Genomic DNA, 22130 nt, shown 5'->3' with positions numbered 1-22130 from the left:
ACTCTTCCCCCCTCCCCAGGCCACGCCTGCAGGCCCAGCTGACAGCAATCAGGCGTGGTTGAATCCTAGGTTTTGTAGGCAGGAGAGGAGGGAGCAACAGAAGCAGGGGAGGGGCAGGCCTAGGAAGTGCTGAGTCATGGAGCCACACCCCACAGGATATAAAAGGCAGCAAGAGCTGGTGTGTCTCTTTGTATGAGGCAAATCCACAGATTGACTAGAGCTGAAGGTTGTGACTCACCAGCGTCTTGGCAGCTATCGAGGGCTCTTGGCAGACGCTGGCTCTTTTGCTGCCAGAGCTGATAAGAGCCGGCTAATTAAGCCATCCTTCGGATGGAGGCGAGGAGGACACAACAGATAGATAAGACAGACAGACAGACAGGGTGGGTGGATGGAGATAGATAGATATGGATGGATGGATGGATATGGATGGATGGATATAGATAAGACAGACAGACAGACAGACATGGGTGGGTAAGTGGAGATAGATAGATAGATATGGATGGATAGATATAGATGGATGGATGGAAGGATGCAGATAGATAGATAGATAGATAGATAGATAGATAGATAGATAGATAGATAGATATGGATGGATAGATATAGATGGATGGATGGAAGGATGTAGATAGATAGATAGATAGATAGATAGATAGATAGATAGATAGATAGATAGATAGATAGATAGATATGGATGGATAGATATAGATGGATGGATGGATGGATATAGATAAGATAGATAGATAGACAGATAGATAGATATGGATGGATAGATATAGATGGATGGATGGATATAGATAAGATAGATAGATAGACAGACAGACATGGATGGGTGGGTGGGTGGATGATGGAGAGAGAGAGAGAGAGAGACAAACAGACAGACAGACAGATGGAAGATAGATAGATAGATAAGATAGACAGACATGGATGGGTGGGTGGGTGGGTGACAGAGATAGATAGATAAATGATAGATAGACAGACAGAAAGACAGACAGACAGATAGAGAAAGATATGGATGGAGATAGATAAGACAGACAGACAGACAAACAGACAAGCAAGCAGATAGCCAAGGGGAAAAGAAATTGTTTTTTCCCCCCAGCATTTCAAATTTGTCTCCCGTGATGCCAAGAAAAGAAAACAACAGGGGCTGGCTGAAGACACGCCTTGTCACCTTCCCCACGACACTTCTACCCGGGGTGTGTGTGTGTGTGTGTGTGTGTGTGTGTGTGTGTTATTCCAAGGCCACCAGCATCCCTGGCAGCAGCCCACCATCCACCCCTTAACCAAAGTCCACCTGGCTTCTTTTGGTTTCCCTCCCAGCCGGGACAAAAACCAAAAAAAACACGCACGGATGGATGCAGCCCATCGGTCGGGTTCAGCAGATCGTGAGAACGCAGCAACCCCCTCCTCTCCTCTGGCCCCGCCCACCCGGAGTGGGCGGGGAAACCATCCCCCCCCACCTCCTCTTTCAATCCAACCGACAGACGCGCCGTCCAATCGGGGCCGGGTCAAAAAAAAACAAAAAAACCTCCAGCCACTCCGGGCAAACCGGCCTGAGGGGGGGGAGACAAGCCAATCGGGTGGCCGGCCCCGCCCCTCGAGCCGCATCTTACCTGCCCAGCCGCGCGGCGGACTTCAGTCCGGCTCGAGGGAGCCGAGGGGACGGAGGTGGGAGCCGCGCTGCGGAGCGAAGCGAGTTGGGGAGGGGGGAACCGTCCGGCAAAGGAGCGGGCTCGGGGCGCCGCTTGCGAGACTTTCTTCCCAGCCGGCGCGAAGGAGAAAAATTAAATTAAATTTAATTTAATTTAAAAAGCAGGCAAGCCAACTCCGGACCTGCCTCTCTCTCTCTCTCTCTCTTTCTTTCCGGCTGGCGTCCGGTCCGGACCCGGGAGCGCTCTTACTATGCTCAGAGGGGATCCTCCTCCCGCCATGCGCTGGGCGCTGCGGTGGCGGCTGGTGCTGCTGCTGGCGGGGCTGCTGGGCTCGCCGCCCTGCGGAGGTAAGAGACCGCAACGGAGTCGAGGGAGGGGGGTCGGGGGAAGAAACGGGTCGGAGCCGTCCGCTGCGGCGAAGGGAGGAAAGCTCGCACCGCCCATCGTTCGGCTGCAGCCGGGGATGATGGGCTCTGTGGTAGGTCTCCCTGTTTGGAGCAATCAGAGCAGGGGGCTCCGGGGTGGGGGGGGGAAGGGTCGTTTCCTTCCCCTTCTTTCCCCCCCTCCACCGGTAAATGAAGAAGGAAAAATGTTCTCCCCCCCCCCCGATCCGGGTTAAAGTATTCACACGAACGCTTTAACCCACTCGGGTTAAAAAGATCAAGCCTTGGGGAGGCGGGGGAGGGGGGAGACTTAACTCTGAAAGCGGGTTTAATCTCTTCGGGTGGGTTTATAAGCACGCCGGGCGGACTAGCCTGGGTTGTGTTCTTTTTTTTGTTTTTTTTTGTTGTTGTTGTTGTTTTAGGGCTTTGGGTCTCGTGGGAACCCAGAGGAAAAAAGGGGGGAAGGGGTTGCAATGAAGGCAACCGCGGGTTATGGATATTGTGGGAAGGCGGCAGGCAGCAGGCCCTGGGACGCCTGCAATCCAGAGGTTTTGCAAAAGTGCTTCCAGCCGGGGGTTGTGGAAGACACCCTGGGTTGTGGGGGGGGGTTGATCAGATGGAGGCTCTGCAGAAGCAAATATGGCATTAAAATTTGGAGGAATAGGATAGGATAGGAGGAGGAGGAGAGGAGAGGAGGAAAGAATAGAATAGAATAGGAATTAGAATAGAATAAGAAATAGAATAGAATAGGAATTAGGATAGAATTAGAATATAATAGAATAGAAGGAGGAGGATAGGATAGGATAGAAGGAGGAGGAGGAGAAAAGAAAGAATAGAATAGAATAGAAGGAGGAGGAGGAGAGGAGAGGAAGAAAGAATAGAATAGGAATTAGAATAGAATAAGAAATAGAATAGAATAGGAATTAGGATAGAATTAGAATAGAATTAGAATAGAATAGAAGGAGGAGGATAGGATAGAAGGAGGAGGAAAGAATAGAATAGGATTTAGAATAGAATTAGAATTAGAATAGAATAGAATAGATTTTTTTTTTATTGGCCAAGTGTGATTGGACACACAAGGAATTTGTCTTCGATGCATAAGCTCTCAGTGTACATAAAAGAATCGTAAGGTACAACACTTAATGATAATCATAGAGTACAAATAAGCAGTCAAGAAACAATATCACAAGAACAGTTTTTTCCCGAAGGCCATCACTCTGCTAAACAAATAATTCCCTCAACACTGTCAGACTATTTACTGAATCTGCACTACTATTAATCGTTTCATAGTTCCCATCGCCAATCTCTTTCCACTTATGACTGTATGACTATAACTTGTTGCTGGCAATCCTTATGATTTATATTGATATATTGATCATCAATTGTGTTGTAAATGTTGTACCTTGATGAACGTATCTTTTCTTTTATGTACACTGAGAGCATATGCACCAAGACAAATTCCTTGTGTGTCCAATCATACTTGGCCAATAAAAAATTCTATTCTATTCTATTCTATTCTATAGCGTCGGGTAGGAGTTTTAAACAGTTTATGTCCAGGATGCGAGAGGTCTGTAGATATTTTCCCAGCTCTCTTTTTGACTCGTGCAGTATACAGGTCTGGTTTGATTATTATATAAACCAACAGATTATTGGTTTGGATAGGATGTTAGGTGATTGCAACTATTATAATTTGTTAACCAGGATTTTGTGTGTTGTGTGAATCCGCTTATTCTTAGGTTGAAGATCTGGGTTGAAAGGGAATGGATGTAGGGTAATGTCCCCAAAATCTGAAGAACTGGCTGAAATGGTTCAGCAGATGTGAAGGACCAACACATGGTTTGGATTCTTCGCAGGGTGTAATCCTCATTTGGTTTAACGTCAATTGCTTGGGTGATAGTCTATGCAGTTTTCTTGGTGGCCCTCAAAAGTGACTTTAGATGCTTGGCTTCCAAAATCAGCCAACGTCTGCTCAGTGCTGAAGTCAGTCTGATGTCGCCAAACACTATATCGTCCTTGTAAAACTTGTGTATTGTAATAATGCTGGTTTAGTGATATGCCTGTTGAAAGTTGGATGGAAATTAGTCAGCTAGGGAGGGGCATGGAAAGGACTCGCTAGGAGCTTTGAACCTGAAGACAACCAGAGTTGATAATGGTAGACAAAATAGCCAGGACAAATTGAATTATTGCACGTCTAATTTATAAGGTTGGATGTTGTTATTTTATTACTTCGTTTATTTGTATCCCACCTTTATTATTATTATTTTTTACAAATAACTCGACGTGGTGAGCATATCCAACACACTTTCCTCTTCCTATTGTCCATATATTGTCTGGAACCCTCACCGCATTTCTGACATCAGTACAATTGAACATGTCCAGAAATATTTTACAAGAAGAGTTCTTCACTCCTCTGAAAACAACAAAATACCTTATCCCACCAGACTTGAAATCCTGGGCTTAGAAAACTTAGAACTCCGTCGCCTTCGACAAGACCTGTGTTTAACTCATAGAATCATCTATTGTAATGTCCTTCCTGTTAAAGACTACTTCAGCTTTAATTGCAATAATACAAGAGCAACCAATAGATTTAAACTTAATGTTAACCGCTTTAATCTAGATTGCAGAAAATATGACTTCTGTAACAGAATCATCAGTGCTTGGAACACTTTACCTGACTCTGTGGTCTCTTCTCATAATCCCAAAAGTTTTAACCAAAAACTTTCCACTATTGACCTCACCCCATTCCTAAGAGGACCATAAGGGGCGTGCATAAGAGCACAAACGTGCCTACCGTTCCTGTCCTATTGTTTTTCTTTTTTCTTCATATATATATATGCGCTTATACCTCCTTATATTTCCTCATATATATGTTTATATGCTATATAATCTTTTGTGTGATGCTTATATATATTGTTATGACAAATAAAATAAAAAATAAATATAGCAACAATCCTTGTGCCTAAGGTGGGACTAGAACTCACTGTCTCCTAGTGATTGGCCCAAAGTCACCCAGCTCGCTTTCATGGCTAAGCCAGGACTAGAACTCACTGTCACCCATTTTCTAGCCTGGTGCCTTAACTATTAGACCAGACAGGCTCTCCTCTTCTGTTTATGCCTGCTTAGAATACGGGGTGCCTTCCCCCCAATAAATCTCTCGATTGAAAAGCCAGCCTGCCAGATTTTTGTTAGTATGATTAACAACATCCATTGGCCCCCCATGCACCAACCCTAGATGAAAAGTTACACCAGGCAAAAGTTCTTCTTTATTTTATACGCAGAACGTGTTGACCACATAGGCAGACATCTTCTGCATTTGGCCTCATAGAATAGAATAGAATTTTTTATTGGCCAAGTGTGATTGGACACACAAGGAATTTGTCTTGGTGCATCTGCTCTCTGTGTACATAAAAGAAAAGATACCTTCATCAAGAATCGTAAGGTACAACACTTAATGATAGTCATAGGGTACAAATAAGCAATCAGGAAAAAATATCAATATAAATCATAAGGATACAAGCAACAAAGTTACAGTCATACAGTCATAAGTGGAAGGAGATGGGTGATGGGAACGATGAAAAGATCAATAGTAGTGCAGATTTAGTAAATAGCTTGACAGTGTTAAGAGAATTATTTGTTTAGCAGAGTAATGGCATTTGGGGAAAAACTGTTCTTGTGTCTAGTTATTCTGGTGTGCAGTGCTCTATAACATCGTTTTGAGGGGTTGAAACAGTTTATGTCCAGGATGTGAGGGATCTGTAAATATTTTCACAGCCCTCTTTTTGACTCGTGCAATATACAGGCAGGTTGGTAGCCATTGTTTTTTCTGCAGTTGTGATCTGGTCTCATGGAACTTCAGCAGGTGTAAGAATCCTGGCTGAGGTTGGAGACCTTTGAGAGAGACTGAGCATAGAATTATAGGGCTGGAAGGGACCTTGGAGGTCTTCTAGTCCAACCCCCTGCTCAAGCAGGAGACCCTATATCATTTCAGACAAATGGCTGTCTGGTCTTTTCTTAAAAACCTCCAGTGTTGGTGCACTCACAACTTTAAGTTTTTGGTTAAAGCTTTTAGGATTATGAGAAGAGACCACAGAGTCAAGTAAAGTATTCCAAGCACTGATGATTCTGCTACAGAAGTCATATTTTCTGCAATCTAGATTAAAGCGGTTAACATTAAGTTTAAATCTATTGGTTGCTCTTGTATTATTGCAATTAAAGCTGAAGTAGTCTTTGACAGGAAGGACATTACAATAGATGATTCTATGAGTTAAACTTAGGTCTTGTCGAAGGCGACGGAGTTCCAAGTTTTCCAAGCCCAGGATTTCAAATCTGGTGGGATAAGGTATTTTGTTGTTTACAGAGGAATGGAAAACTCTTCTTGTAAAATATTTCTGGACACGTTCAATTGTATTGATGTCAGAGATGTGGTGAGGGTTCCAAACAGGTGAGAGGTTGCTTCTCTCCTTGATCAGTTTCCATCTGTTGCTTCTTGTCCTGCCTTCAGGGGCTTTGGAAGAATAGGCCAATCCCCTCTTCTCTGCGAAAGCCCCTCAAGTAACTGAGCCCAGAATTTTACAGTCATAAGTCGTTGCAATCATAAGTTGAGGACTCACATGATTACACACAATTTTTCAACTTTTTTTCTTTTTTTTGGTGGTGATCCGTGAAGAGATTTTAGCCCATGGAATATTTTTGGGCAGAAACTGGGGGCCTTGGAAGCTGAGGTGTCTCAACAAGTTGGAGTTTTGCTGGATGGAGGCATTCAGATGGTCTGTTTTAATCGAGTTTGGAAGAATCTGTGTGGTTGCGTTGAATGTGGTTTTCTGCGCCGTGGTAGGTTCGAAACCAGGCTACTGTATTTGGTCAATTTAGTTTCCCACAAACTTGACAAAACCCACAAACACCAATTTTCCACCTATTCCATTCTGAAGCGAATGTACAGTAAATCCAATTTAAGTTTCATGGAGCTCAAAAACAGAATTTTCGTCCTTCGGCGACTTGGAGGATCCTCTTAGGAGATTTTGTGGTCGCTAACTGTCTACATTTATTCGTCAAAGTCATATTCTGCTTGTCTCGTGGTATGAGGTGACATTAAATATGTCCCTAACATTTTTATTTATTATTAAAAGATGAGGGTTTAGGAATATGGGGAGCTTCAGGTATTTTTAGACTCCGGGGCCCATTACATATCCATATCCAGTGGTGGGGGAATGATGGGTGTTGTTGTAGCCCACCGACATCTGCCCAATCCAGCAATAGATGAGAATCTATTTTTCTTAGAAAATATGGCAGATGCTTTTTTTCTTTCTCCTTTCCCCTCCTGGCTTTTCGTAAATATGAAGGTCTTTCAAGGTTCTTAGAGTAGATGATTATTAATCCTGTCTGCCTATTATTATTATTATTATTATTATTATTATTATTATTATTATTATTATTATTATTTACTCACTGTTTAGTTGGCTTCCTATATACCACTTCAAATTAACCCAAGAGAAAAGGATCATAAAAATCATGGCAATGTATTTAAATAAAGGAAACTTTCAGAGAACTTGCTGATCCTAGCCTTAAGATAGATTCTTCCCCCGTTGTAAATCTCTTTTCTTTAAAATCAAAGCAAAATTTCCCAGCCTGGGTCTCTCATCCACCAACTAACCGGTTCAACCCAGCTTAGCTTTTTTCCAAATCAAGAAAATATTACAATGCGTATTGTCTTTCAAAAAAGCTGAGATTTTAGCCATCTCAGCCAAGGTAGTAACTTTCAATATCCATTCTTCTATTGTAGGTAACTCTTTTTTCTTCCAATATTGTCCAATCAACAGCCCTGCTGCTGTTATTAAGTTCAAAATCAATTTAGTCTCAGTCACTGTACAATCCGTTATAATTCCCAAAATTATACGCAGGAAAGATATTTAATTGAATGGAAAAAATGGATTGATTATTTACAAAACAGATATCAGATTAAGAAATATCAGATTGCCTTTGAATAACTAGGAAGTATTATTTTATATAATGGGGGGGGGGTTAGGAAATGAAAAGATTTGGATGAGGTTAATTGGATTAGAAGGGAAAATTTTACTCTATGTTTGGTTTATGTATAACAATACCTTGTGATTGACCCAGGAAGCGGGGGGGGGGGGGAGGGGGGAAGGGGGAGGAAAGGGGGAAAAATGTTTTTGCTTGTTAAAACTTTTCAATTAAAAAAAAAAGAAAACATTACAATGCACAGAAATGAACAGATTAATGCTCACTATTAAGGATAAAGAAGAAACTGAATATTTTTTGACATGGGATATATTCTGTCAATGGCTAGGCAATAGAAACAGAAGTTAGAAAGGAGGAGATATAAAAAAGAGGAAAGGTTAATGTGGAGAGTTGTTAAAGAAGATGATGTATCGCTATTATATATATTAACATTATGGTGATGAATATCACAACAGATATGTGGATTATGATGGTTTAAAAATAATTGTACCCAGATCACACGCTGGTTGGTGGAAATTGAATGTTACATGAATAAAACAAATAAAAAGAAAAGGAATTGTTTTTCCACCTTTTGTGAGAAAGATGTGATGAAAAACTTCTGTGGAAAGCAACCAAGCTTGAAAGATTTGGCGTAACTCCGTTGCTGTTTCCAGCCTCCGGGGCGAGGCCAAGCAGCAAGAATTACAGGTGATCCTCGATTTACGACCACAATTGACCGCCATTTCTGTTGCTAAGCGAGACAGCTGTTCAGTGAGTTTTGCCCCATTTTACGACCTTGCTTGCCACAGTTGTGAAGTCAACTATGGCAATCAAGTTAGTAACTTGGTTTCTCATTGAATCTGGCTTCCCCGTTGCCTTTGCATGTCGGAAAGTTGGAAAAAGAGATCACGTAACTCCGGGACTCTGCAACGGTCATAAATACAGATCGTCCTCCACTTAACGACCACAACTGAGCTCAGAATTTATGCTGCTAAGTGAAAAATTTGTTAAGTGAGCTACGCCCCATTTTAACGACTTTTCCTCCTACGTTTGTTAAGTGAATCTGGCTTGTCCGTTGACTTCTGACGACAGGTAAGTCAGTTTTACTTAACCACGTTAATAGCTGAACAACTGCAGTGACTTACTTAACGACTGTGGCAAGAAAGGCTGTAAAACGGGGCAAAATTCGCTTCACAGCTGTCTCGTTTAGCAACAAGAAATGTTGGTGATCAATTGTGGTCATAAGTCGAGGACCAGCTATATTTCAGGCACACTCTGCCCCACATGCTGGTGTTCGATCAGCCTTCCGTCCTTCCGAGATCAAAGTGAGAACCTTGATTCTTTTTTTTTTAGGGGTCAGATCCTGACTCTGTCAAAGCACTATGAAGTATATATATATATTTGTATATAATATACAAATGGATGAAGACTATTGCTTAACACAGTGTAAGCCGCCCTGAGTCTTCGGAGAAGGGCGGGATATAAATGCAAATAAAAAAAAAAGTAGTATATAAGTCTAAGCGCTATTGCTTTTTTGCGATTCTCCCAGAATCTTCCCAGTGGCAAGGGGGTTGGTCTAGATGACCTCTGGGTTCCCTGCATTTGAGATTCTGGGAGTTGCATCTTAAAACAATAACCACCTGAACAGGTGCTCCCACACTCAAAAATTAACTTTTGTGGGGCGAGTGGCAACAAAAGCGCTTTTCATCGCTCGCTGAACAATCTGGGTTGCGATATGAGAATGTGAGGAAGGATAGCTCGAGATCTGACACAAGCGGATTTTTTTTTTTTCCGATTTCCCCTTCCTCCTCCCCTTCCCTGAGCTACAATTGTGACCTTGACAAGTCATTTCATTCTCCTGCTGCGGGGCTGTGCTTGTGTCTTGCAGAGGTTTGGACTACAGTATTTATTTATTTTATTTATTTGTTTTGTCACAACAATATATATAAGCATCACACAAAAGATTATATAGTATATAAACATATATATGAGGAAATATTAGGAGATATAAGCATATATATATATGCTTATATGCTTATATGCTTATAGCACCAAAAAAACCCCATCCAATCAGAGCACAGCCAAGCTCCCACCCAATCAGTTCAAACCCCCACTAGCAGTTAAAAAGGAAGAAACAGCTGCAGTCACACATTGCTCCCAGAAGCACGAAGCTGAAGCCTGAAGATGACGAATGAGACTTCGTCGAAACGTCGCCAAGACACTTCAATTTCTTCGAGAAAACCCGAATAACCAAAGATCTACATATATATATATATATATATATATATATATGAAGAAGAGCCGTGGTGGCTCAGGCTGTAAGATAGCCTGTTATTAAAACACAGCTGCCTGCAATTACTGCAGGTTCAAGTCCCACCAGGCCCAAGGTTGACTCAGCCTTCCATCCTTTATAAGGTAGGTAAAATGAGGACCCAGATTGTTGGGGGCAATAAGTTGACTTTGTAAATATACAAATAGAATAGAATAGAATATAGAATAGAATAGAATATTTTAATTTATAGACCGCCCTTCTCCCGAAGGACTCAGGGTGGTGTATAGCCAGGATAAAATACAGGAAAAAAAACAACACATACAAAGCTAAAAACAACCCTTAAAAATCCTATTCAATATGGCTACTTTAGATAAAATATTTCCCTATAAAATTTACAAAAAAATTAAAACCCATAAAATCAATTTGATAATTTTAAAATTTAAGTGAGTCCAGCAAGACGAAATAAGTAGGTTTTAAGTTCGCGGCGGAAGGTCCTAAGGTCAGGTAGTTGTCGAAGTCCAGGGGGAAGCTCGTTCCATAGGGTAGGAGCCCCCACAGAGAAGGCCCTCACCCTGGGGGCTGCCAGTCGACATTGCTTGGCTGACGGCACCCTGAGGAGCCCCTCTCTGTGAGAGCGCACCAGTCGTTGGGAGATAGACGTTGGCAGTAGACGGTCCCGTAGATATCCCAGTCCTAGATAGAATGAGACTATTAAATAGAATGAGACTATTGCCTTACACACTGTAAGCCGCCCTGAGTCTTTGGAGAAGGGCGGGATATAAATGCAAATTAAAAAAAAAGTAGTATATAAGTCTAAGCGCTATTGCTTTTTTGCGATTCTCCCAGAATCTTCCCAGTGGCAAGGGGGTTGGTCTAGATGACCTCTGGGTTCCCTGCATTTGAGATTCTGGGAGTTGCATCTTAAAATAATAAGCACCTGAACAGGTGCTCCCACACTCAAAAATTAACTTTTGTGGGGCGAGTGGCAACAAAAGCGCTTTTCATCGCTCGCTGAACAATCTGGGTTGCGATATGAGAATGTGAGGAAGGATAGCTCGAGATCTGACACAAGCGGAATTTTTTTTTTTCCGATTTCCCCTTCCCCCCCCCGCCCTTCCCTGAGCTACAATTGTGACCTTGACAAGTAATTTCATTCTCCTGCTGCTGGGCTGTGCTTGTGTCTGGTAGCCCGCCTTGCAGAGGTTTGGACTACAGTATTTATTTATTTTATTTATTTATTTTGTCACAACAATATATATAAGCATCACACAAAAAGATTATATAGTATATAAACATATATATGAGGAAATATTAGGAGATATAAGCATATATATATATATATATATATATATATATATATATATATATATATATATATATCAGAGCACAGCCAAGCTCCCACCCAATCAGTTCAAACCCCACTAGCAGTTAAAAGGAAGAAACAGCTGCAGTCACATTGCTCCCAGAAGCACGAAGTGGCCTTCCATCCTTTATAAGGTAGGTAAAATGAGGACCCAGATTGTTGGGGGGGCAATAAGTTGACTTTGTAAATATACAAATAGAATGAGACTATTGCCTTACACACTGTAAGCTGCCCTGAGTCTTCGGAGAAGGGCGGGATATAAATGTAAATAAATAAATAAAATAAAAAGAAAAACAATAGGACAGGAATGGTAGGCATGTTTGTGCGCTTATGCACGCCCCTTATGGTCCTCTTAGGAATGGGGTGAGGTGAACAGTAGAAAGTTTTTGGTTAAAGCTTTTGGGATTATGGGAAGAGACCACAGAGTCAGGTAAAGTGTTCCAAGCACTGATGATTCTGTTACAGAAGTCATATTTTCTGCAATCTAGATTAAAGTGGTTGACATTAACTTTAAATCAATTGGTTGCTCTTGTATTATTGCAATTAAAGCTGAAGTAGTCTTTGACAGGAAGGACATTACAATAGATGATTCTATGAGTTAAACTTAGGTCTTGTCGAAGTACCCAGTATTTCGACAAGACCTAAGTACCCAGACACCACATTCACCTTGGCCCAGGAAGCGGGGATTATGGAAGCTGCAGTTAAATACAATCGTGGCCAAAGATGTGGAAACCTTTTGGGAAAAGTGTATTTTTGAGGTTTGATGGCTAATAACATCACTTTTTTTTTGGAGTTTCAAGAGAATCCTATCGCACTGATGGAATGACCTGGGAATAGCCCAGACCTTCACCCAATTGAAAATTGATGGATTTTCCAACTAAAGAAACTTGTTAGTCAGAAGCGACCCAGCAATAAAACCCAGTTAATAGAAGCCGTCATTCAATCTTGGTTTCATATGATAACAGCTGAAGAACTAAAAGTCTTGGTTCACTCCATGGGAAGACATTGTACGGCCATAGTTCATGCTAAAGGTTACCCAACTAAGTATTAACTGACGTGATAATTTTTGTATATCTCATTTTTTTCTACCTGTTTCACTTTTCTTCTTTATCCTGTAACTGCTATTCTAATAGCAAATCCTTCATAAAAGTTATTGCATTGCATTCTTGATTAATTATATTTCCATTGATAAATAATTTTATGCTACTACTCCCCCCCCAAAAAAAAGTGGTATTATTAGATAGTTTTAGAAAATACAACTTTTCCCACAGTTTTGACCACTATTGTAGATTTGCAGGCAGGGTGGATTTGATTTAAATCAAGTCGATTTAAATTCACGATTTTAAATCGTGCCTTAAATCGCTAGTAGAAAGGGTTGATTTAAATCCACTCGATTTAGATCATATTTGTCGTCTCTGTCCCGCAGTGGCTCCTCTGACCCTCTGTTGACTCAGCAACAGTCCCATCCACTTTAATGGTGGTGATGTGACAGGGATGTAACAAGGTGAGGGACACAGCGGGCAACAGGTGATTGGATGCCCACTAACAGGTGCTGCCATGATGGATCTGAAATGACAGGTGCTCTTTAATATTACATTTATAAGCTGCCCTAGAAGGTTTCACTTTCATTTATACTGTAATTGATTGTTTCCTGATTGCTTAATTGTAGCCTATGACTATCATTAAGTGTTGTAAGTGTTGTACCTTGATGAAGGTATCTTTTCTTTTATGTACACTGAGAGCATATGCACCAAGACAAATTCCTTGTGTGTCCAATCACACTTGGCCAATAAAAAAATCTATTCTATTCTATTCTATTCTATTCTATTCTCCTTAGAATTCTTGATGAAGGTATATTTTCTTTTATGTACACTGAGAGCATAGGCACCAAGACAAATTCCTTGTGTGTCCTATCACACTTGGCCAATAAAAAATTCTATTCTATTCTATTCTATTCTATTCTATTCTATTCACATTAGAATTCTTGATGAAGGTATATTTTCTTTTATATACACTGAGAGCATAGGCACCAAGAGAAATTCCTTGTGTGTCCAATCACACTTGGCCAATAAAAAAATCAATTCAGTTCAATTCTATTCTATTCTATTCTATTTTATTCTATTCACCTTAGAATTCTTGATGAAGGTATATTTTCTTTTATGTACACTGAGAGCATATGCACCAAGACAAATTCCTTGTGTGTCCAATCACACTTGGCCAATAAAAAAATCAATTCAGTTCAATTCTATTCTATTCTATTCTATTCTATTCACCTTAGAATTCTTGATGAAGGTATATTTTCTTTTATGTACACTGAGAGCATATGCACCAAGACAAATTCCTTGTGTGTCCTATCACACTTGGCCAATAAAAAAATCTATTCTATTCTATTCTATTCTATTCTATTCTATTCTATTCTATTCTATTCTATTCTATTCTATTCTATTCATTTTTAACTGCTTGCCCTTCCTCCTCACACTTAGAGCTTGGTGGTACAGATGCATTTCTCTTCTCTTCTCTTCTACTATTACTATTAATCTTCTCATCGTTCCCATCACCCATCTCCTCCCACTTACGACTGTATGACTGTAACTTGTTGCTGTATCCTTACGACCTTCCGCCGGGAACTGAAAACTTATTTATTTATACAAGCAGGACTGGCCTGACTTTTTAAATTCTAAATTTAAATTTTAAACTTTTAATGGTAATTTTATTGGGTATTTTTATGGTCATCGACGGTTTTAATCTGGCCTTTCATTGAATAAGCTTTTTAATGGTTATTTTAATATGTATATTTATTGTTTTAAATGAAGGCTGTACACCGCCCTGAGTCCTTCGGGAGAAGGGCGGTATAGAAGTTTGATAAATAAATAAAATAAATAAATAAATTTATATTGATTGTTTTCTAACGTGATTTGATGGCTTATTTGTACCCTATGATTATCATTAAGTGTTGTACCTTACGATTCTTGACAAGTGTATCTTGTCTTTTTATGTACACTGAGAGCATATGCACCAAAGACAAATTCCTCGTGTGTCCAATCACACTTGGCCAATAAAGAATTCTAGCTTCTATCTATCTTCTTCAAACAATCATATACTTTGTAGTGTACATAGATTTGCAAAACAATGGGATAAAGGAATATTCCTGAACTTTTGTTTTATGATTTATCACATGGTTACTGTGAATTTGTGTGAATGCATCAATGCAGTGCCTGTTATCTCAGCTTGCACAGCTTGGATTCCTTGAATGAGTTTCCCCAAAAAATAAATATTGCAGAATATACACAGCCTCCTGCTGCATAGCTAATCTCATGTCCTGCTTTTTTCCTTCTTCTCTCGTCACAGATCTTTCTAATTCACCGAGATTGGGTGGTCCATAAACTTAAATCAATGAAATGAAAATTTTGGGCCCCTTTTTAAGATTCTCCATCGTTTTCCGGTTTTACACCTCCCTTTTATTACAAACCCTGCTTATTCTCTTCTTTCTTCCTCCCTTTAACCCAGTTTTGTACTTATTGGCATTTCTTAGCTTTCTAATTTCAGCTCGGTGCAATTAGAACATGTGTTGGTGCTCCCAATCTGCAGAACTGGAGCAAAAAATAAATAAATACGATAATAATGAACCATAGACTTGCCTAGATTTTAGTAGACACAATTATTGTTTCAAAATGTTATGGAAAGTATATTATCTACGTATACCGGTAGCGATGAAGGAGAAAGTGTTTTAGAAGCTGACTAGAGATCATAATACCCGGCCCGGGTATAGCACGGAGACAGCTTTGGTCGCGTTGGTGGATGACCTCTGGAGGGCCAGGGATAGGGGTTGCTCCTCTGCCCTGGTCCTGTTGGATCTCTCATCAGCTTTTGATACCATCGACCATGGTATCCTGCTGCGCTGGTTGGAGGGGTTGGGAGTGGGTTGGGAGTGGGAGGCACCGTTTATCGGTGGTTCTCCTCCTACCTCTCCGACCGGTCGCAGACGGTGTTGACAGGGGGGCAGAGATCGGCCGCGAGGCGCCTCACTTGTGGGGTGCCGCAGGGGTCGATTCTCTCGCCTCTCCTGTTCAACATCTACATGAAGCCGTTGGGCGAGGTCATCAGTGGCTTTGGGGTGAGTTATCATCTGTACGCTGATGATACCCAGCTGTACTTTTCCACCCCAGGCCACCCCAGCGAAGCTGTCGAAGTGCTGTCCCGTTGTTTGGAGGCCGTACGGGTCTGGATGGGGAGAAACAGACTCAGACTCAATCCATCCAAGACGGAGTGGCTGTGGATGCCGGCATCCCGGTACAGTCAGCTGCAACCGCGGCTGACTGTTGGGGCGATCACTGGCCCCAACGGAAAGGGTGCGCAACTTGGCGTTCTCCTGAATGGACGGCTGTCGTTTGAAGATCACTTGACGGCCGTCTCCAGGAGAGCTTTTTACCAGGTTTGCCTGGTCCGCCAGTTGCGCCCCTTTCTTGACGGGATGCCTTATGCGGTCACTCATGCTCTCGTCACTTCTCGACTGGATTATTGCAATGCTCTCTACATGGGGCTACCCTGAAGTGTACTCGGAGACTTCAGTTAGTCAGAATGCAGCTGCGCGGGTGATTGAGGAGCACCACGTTGCTCCCGGGTAACACCTCTCCTGCGCAGTCTGCACTGGCTACCTGTGGTCTTCGGGTGCGCTTCAAGGTTTTAGTTACCACCTTCAAAGCGCTCCATGGCTTAGGGCCGGGTACTTACGGGACCGCCTGCTGTTCCACATGCCTCCCACCGACCCGTCGCTCTCACAGAGGGTCTTCTCAGGTGCCGTCCGCCAAGCAGTGTCGGCTGGCGGCCCCAGGAAGGTCCTTCTCTGTGGGAGCACCTACCCTCTGGAACGAACTTCCCCCCGGTTTACGCCAATTGCCTGACCTTCGGACCTTTCGCCGGGAACTGAAAACTTATCTATTTATTCAAGCGGGACTGGCCTGATTTTTAAATTCTAAATTTTAAATTTTAAATTTTAAATTGTAATTTACTGGGTATTTTATATGGTCAATTGGACGGTTTTAATTTCGGCCTTTTATTGAATAAGTTTTTTAATTGTTATTTTAATATGTATATCAATTGTTTTAAATGAAGGCTGTACACCGCCCTGAGTCCTTCGGGAGAAGGGCGGTATAAAAGTTTAATTAATAAATAAATAAATAAATAAATAAATAAATAATAACAATAATTTACTAAAATTGCATGCTATTGGATCCTAAGTGTCTCACAACCATCAAATAAAGAAATTGCTAATAAAACCAACAAAACATTGAAATTGCAGAAACCATGCAAGCTGCACCACATTTCTCTGTGACTCAGCATACAACCTATTACACCCCTTCGTCTTTAAATTGCAAGGAAGTTGGCTTGAAAGGTGACGTCTGGATAGAATGCCTAGCTTGCATGAAGTATGCAGCCAGGTTTAAAATAAGCAATGTAGAATAGAATAGAATAGAATAGAATAGAATAGAATAGAATAGAATAGAATAGAATAGAATAGAATAGAATAGAATAGGAGAGTTGGAAAAGACCTTGGAGGTCTTCTAGTCCAACCCCCTGCTTAGGCAGGAAACCCTACACCACTTCAGACAAAATGGTTTTTTGTTTTTTTTAATTTACATTTATATCCCGCCCTTCTCCGAAGACTCAGTGTGTAAGGCAATAGTCTCATTCTATTTGTATATTTACAAAGTCAACTTATTGACCCCCCCCCCCAACAATCTGGGTCCTCATTTTACCTATCTTATAAAGGATGGAAGGCTGAGTCAACCTTGGACCTGGTGGGACTTGAACCTGCAGTAATTGCAGGCAGCTGTGTTTTAATAACAGGCTTCTTAACAGCCTGAGCCACACTGCGGCCCGGTTATCTAATCTTTGATTAAAAACTTCCAGTGTTGAAGGATTCACAACTTCTGGAGGCAAATTGTTCCACTGATTAATTGTTCTAACCGTCAGGAAATTTCTCCTTAGTTCTAGGTTGCTTCTCTCCTTGATTAGTTTCCACCCGTTGCTTCTTGTCCTGCCTTCAGGTACTTTGGAGAATAGTTTGACTCCCTCTTCTTTGGGGCAGCCCCTGAGATATTGGAACACTGCTATCATGTCTCCCCTGGTCCTTCTTTTCATTAAACTAGGCATAGTGAGTTCCTGCAACCGTTCTTTATACTTTATGTAAGTACAGGTAGTCCTTGACTTACGATGACAACTGAGCCCCAAATTTCAGTTGCTCATTTTACGACCTTTCTTGCCACCGTTTTGAAGTTGAATCGCTGCAGTCCTTAAGCTAGTGACACGGTTGTTAAGTGAATCCGGCTTCCCCATTGCCTTTCTTTTATTTGTCAGAAGGTCACAAAAGGGGATCGCGTGACCCCGGGGACGCTGCAATGGTCATAAACACGAGTCCGTTGCCAAGCATCTGATCATGTGACCGTGGGGATGCTGCAACAGTCGTAAGTGTGAAACAAATTTGAACGGTCACTAAAACGAACAGTTGTAAGTCGGGGACGACCCATAGTTACGTCTGAACTTTATTTTGCCCCGTTGCAACTCTATTGGCGTGTGTGTGTGTGTGTGTGTGTGAGGGGTGGTATTCACTTACCTTCGCTACTGCTTCGGAAATGTGAGCGCACACGCCACCTCCGCGCAGGCACAGGAACTTCTGCGTATGCGCAGAGCGTCAAAAACGGGACATGAAGACGTCAGGGTGGGTGGGCGGAGCCTCCCGCAGCAGCCGCTACCGGTTTGCCCGAACCGGATGAAGCCGGCTGAATACCACCACTGCTGTGTGTGCGTGTGTGTTTCGAGAACAGGAGAATTTCACCTGCAGGAGATGAGTCGCTAATTGAGAAGCACATTCCCAAAACTGTTATCCCCAGGCAGCTTCCACGTAGTAAAGGGATTGTAAATTCCTTCCTTGTGCTGTTTAGAATTCCGCACGTCTACACAGCGGAACGGAGAGTGGATGGGCGCTGCCAGATCTCGCATTGGACCCCAGTGACTCAGTTTGAAAGTCATATGAGCGAAACCACACGAGAGGTTACTTTGGGCGGGTGCCAGCATTCCAAGCAGGAGAAGTGAGTAACCTGCTCCTTTGCAAGACATCGGTCTTCTCCAGAGCTGAGTCATGGAAAGTGGAATCCTTGCCCTGCGCAAAATAAAATTCTCCCCAGCGGAAATAAATGAGGGCACCGGGGGGGGGGTTAAAAAAAATCCCCCATCTGCTTTTTCCCCCGCGACTCTGCATGGCACTTTCATCTTTGAAAGCCCTGCCTATAAGCAACGCTCCTGAGATGGTAGCACTGAAGGGATTCAGGCCAGCCCAATTATTTTGCAAAACGCTCTATTTTCTGCAGTTGGTCACACAAGTCAGGGGTCTCCAACCTTGGCAACTTTAAGCCTGTCGGACTTCAACTCCCAGAAAGCTTTGCTGGCTGGGAAATTCTGGGAGTTGAAGTCCAACAGGCTTAAAGTTGCCAAGGTTGGAGACCCCTCACATAAATGACTGAGGGAACTAGATATGTCTAGTGGTCTAATGAAGAGAAGAACGGAGGGTGACAGAATAGAGTAGAATAGAATAGAATAGAATTTTTATTGGCCAAGTGTGACTGGACACACGAGGAATTTGTCTTTGGTACATATGCTCTCAGTGTACATAAAAGAAAAGATACCTTCATCAAGAATTATAAGGTACAACACTTAATGATAGTCATAGGGTACAAATAAGAAAAGAAAAGAAAAAAGAATAGAATAGAATAGAATAGAATAGAATAGAATAGAATAGAATAGAATAGAATAGAATAGAAGGAGTGAAGAAAGAATAGAATAGAATAGAATAGAATAGAATAGAATAGAATAGAATAGAATAGAATAGAATAGCATAGCATTTTTTATTGGCCACGTGTGATTGGACACACAAGGAATTTGTCTTTGGTGCATATGCTCTCAGTGTACATAAAAGAAAAGATACCTTCATCAAGGTACAACATTTACAACACAAATGATGGTCGTAGGGTACAATTTAACACTTAATGATAGGGTACAAATAAGCAGTCAGGAAACAATATCAATATAAATCATAAGGATACAAGCAACAAAGTTATAGTCATACAGTCATAAGTGGAAAGAGATTGGTGATGGGAACGATGAGAAGATTAATAGTAGTGCAGACTTAGTAACTAGTTTGACAGTGTTGAGGGAATTATTTGTTTAGCAGAGTGATGGCGTTCGGGGAAAAAACTGTTCTTGTGTCTAGTTGTTCTGGTGTGCAGTGCTGTATAGAGTCGTTTTGAGGGTAGGAGTAGAAACAGTTTATGTCCAGGATGTGAGGGGTCTGTAAATATTGGTAGCAGTAGAATAGAATAGAATAGAATAGAATAGAATAGAATAGAATAGAATAGAATAGAATAGAATAGAATAGAATAGAATAGAATTGAATTTTTTATTGGCCAAGTGCGATTGGACACACAAGGAATTTGTCTTGGTACATAAAACTGTATGGTACATAAAACTCTCACTGTACATAAAAACCTATCATAGAAACCTATCAAGGAGAGATCCAACCTAGAAATAAGGAGAAATTTCCTGACAGAACAAATAACCATGGAGTAGGAATGGACTGGAATGGACCTTGGAGGTCTTCTAATCCAGCCCACTGCTCAAGCAGGAGAACCTATACTGTTTCAGATAAGTGACTGTCTAGACCAGGAGTCAGCAACCTGCAGCTCTGGAGCCGCCTGTGGCTCTTTCACGGTTCTGCTGCGGCTCCCTGTCGCTCAAAACCTGCGTCACAACCACCAATTTGTGTGACACCCACCGGCACGCAATTTATTGAGCTTTTCAACCCCTGGTAGGCCAACCGTGGATAAATCCAAGAAAAGAAAAGTTTCAGAAGAAAACAGAACGTTTAATTCAACTACTACACATGCTAGTTTTGTGGCCGCTGAAGAAACAGTCAGTCACGGGAAGGGTTTTTGTGGCTCCCAGTGTTTTCTTTTCTGTGGGAAACGGGTCCAAATGACTCTTTTGAGTGTTTAAGGTTGTAGGCCCCTGGTCTAGACTTTTCTTGAGAACACCGAGTGATGGAGCATCCACAACCTCTGGTGGCAAGCTGTTCCACTGGCTAATTGTCGTCACTGCTAGGAGTTTCTCCTTAATTCCTGGTTGCTTCTCTCTTCCGCTGGAACCACATTGTCTCCAAGAATTGTGGGTGCTACAACACCGGAGGTCTTCAAGAAGAGACTAGATGGCCATTTGTCTGAGCTTGGGCTGAGGCTGAAGTGAAACGTTTAAGTGAGTTTTGCCTCACTTTAAGACCTTTCTTGCCACAGTTATTAAGTGAATCACCGCAGCCGTTAAGTTAGCCACACGGTTGTTAAGGGAATCCGGCTTTCCTGTTGACTTTGCTCGTCAGAAGGTCCCAAAAGGGGATCACGTGACTCCCGTCGGGGACCCTGCGACCGTCATAAATAGGAACCAGCTGCCAAGCATCTGATCATGTGACCACGGGAATGCTGCAGCGGCCGTTAAGCGTGGAAAAAAATGGTGGTCACTTTGAACGGCGAACCGTTGCAAGTCGGGGATGAGCCGTAGTTACGTCTGAAGTTTATTTTACCCCGTTGCAACTCTAGTGGTTGTGTGTCTTGTGTGTGATCATGTGACCAAGAGGATGCTACAGCGGTCCTAAGTGTGAAAAAGGGCCGTAAGTCCGTTTTTTTCATTGCAGTCGTAACTTTGAAACGTCACTAAATGAACTGTGTTGTAAGTCAAGGACTACCTTTAGTTTTAACTCTGAAAAATGCATCGTCCTCAGAGAATCCCTCCCATGGGGAAGATGTGTCAATTTGCAGCATACTTGGAACATGAGTAAATCTCAGGCTGTGTGAATCATTTGAAAGGATGTGACTTATCAGCCAGGCCTGGGTGCAAACGAAGGACGACTTCTTTTAAGGGGAAATTTGAATTTGTACATACAGTCATGGCCAGAATTGTGGAAACCTTTTTGGGAAAAGTGTATTGTTGAGGTTTGACGGCTAATAACACCACTTTTTTTTTTGGAGTTTCAAGAGAATCCTATTCCACTGCTGGAATGGCCTGGGAAGAGCCCAGACCTTCACCCGATGGAAAATCTATGGAGCCGACCAGTGGTGGGATTCAGCCAGTTTGCACCACTTCGGGAGAACCGGTTGTTAACTTTCTGAGCAGTTTGGTGATGTTGTGTCTTGTCCGCTCTCACAGCAGCTGGGGCCTTCTTATCTGCTCCCGAACACGGAGGAATGTATGCCTCCCAGCCCCAGTCCTGGCTCCATGCCCAGACAAGCTGAAGAGGAGGGAGCACCTCCCGGCCCCAGCCCTGGCTCCGTGCCCAGGCAAACGGAGCAGCTAGACCCCTCCCCCTCCTCCACAGCATGTGAGCCTGAGGAAAGTTTATTTCCAACAGCTGCTGATTGGAGTGACCCTCGCATCAGAAGACTGGATAGGCGGAGGCAACAGAA

The 22130-nt window shown here is 42.2% G+C and overlaps 1 protein-coding gene across 2 annotated transcripts in view; it reads left to right on the top strand.

Moving 5' to 3' along the window:
- Positions 1-1656: 1656 nt before the first annotated feature.
- PODXL (podocalyxin like) overlaps positions 1657-22130 on the top strand; it is a 74675-nt gene continuing 54201 nt past the window's right edge. For both annotated transcript variants that reach the window (XM_058190426.1, XM_058190425.1), the window contains exon 1: positions 1657-1996. In XM_058190426.1, coding sequence (XP_058046409.1) covers positions 1900-1996 — 97 coding nt within the window. In that variant the 5' untranslated portion in view covers positions 1657-1899. The remainder of the gene's footprint in view (positions 1997-22130) is intronic.

The sequence above is a fragment of the Ahaetulla prasina genome, chromosome 7 (genome assembly GCF_028640845.1).
Source record: "Ahaetulla prasina isolate Xishuangbanna chromosome 7, ASM2864084v1, whole genome shotgun sequence".
In the NCBI taxonomy this organism is placed as follows: Eukaryota; Metazoa; Chordata; class Lepidosauria; order Squamata; family Colubridae; genus Ahaetulla; species Ahaetulla prasina.
The sequence above is the reverse complement of the archived record's forward strand: the minus strand, read 5'-3'. Positions and strand labels throughout refer to the sequence as shown.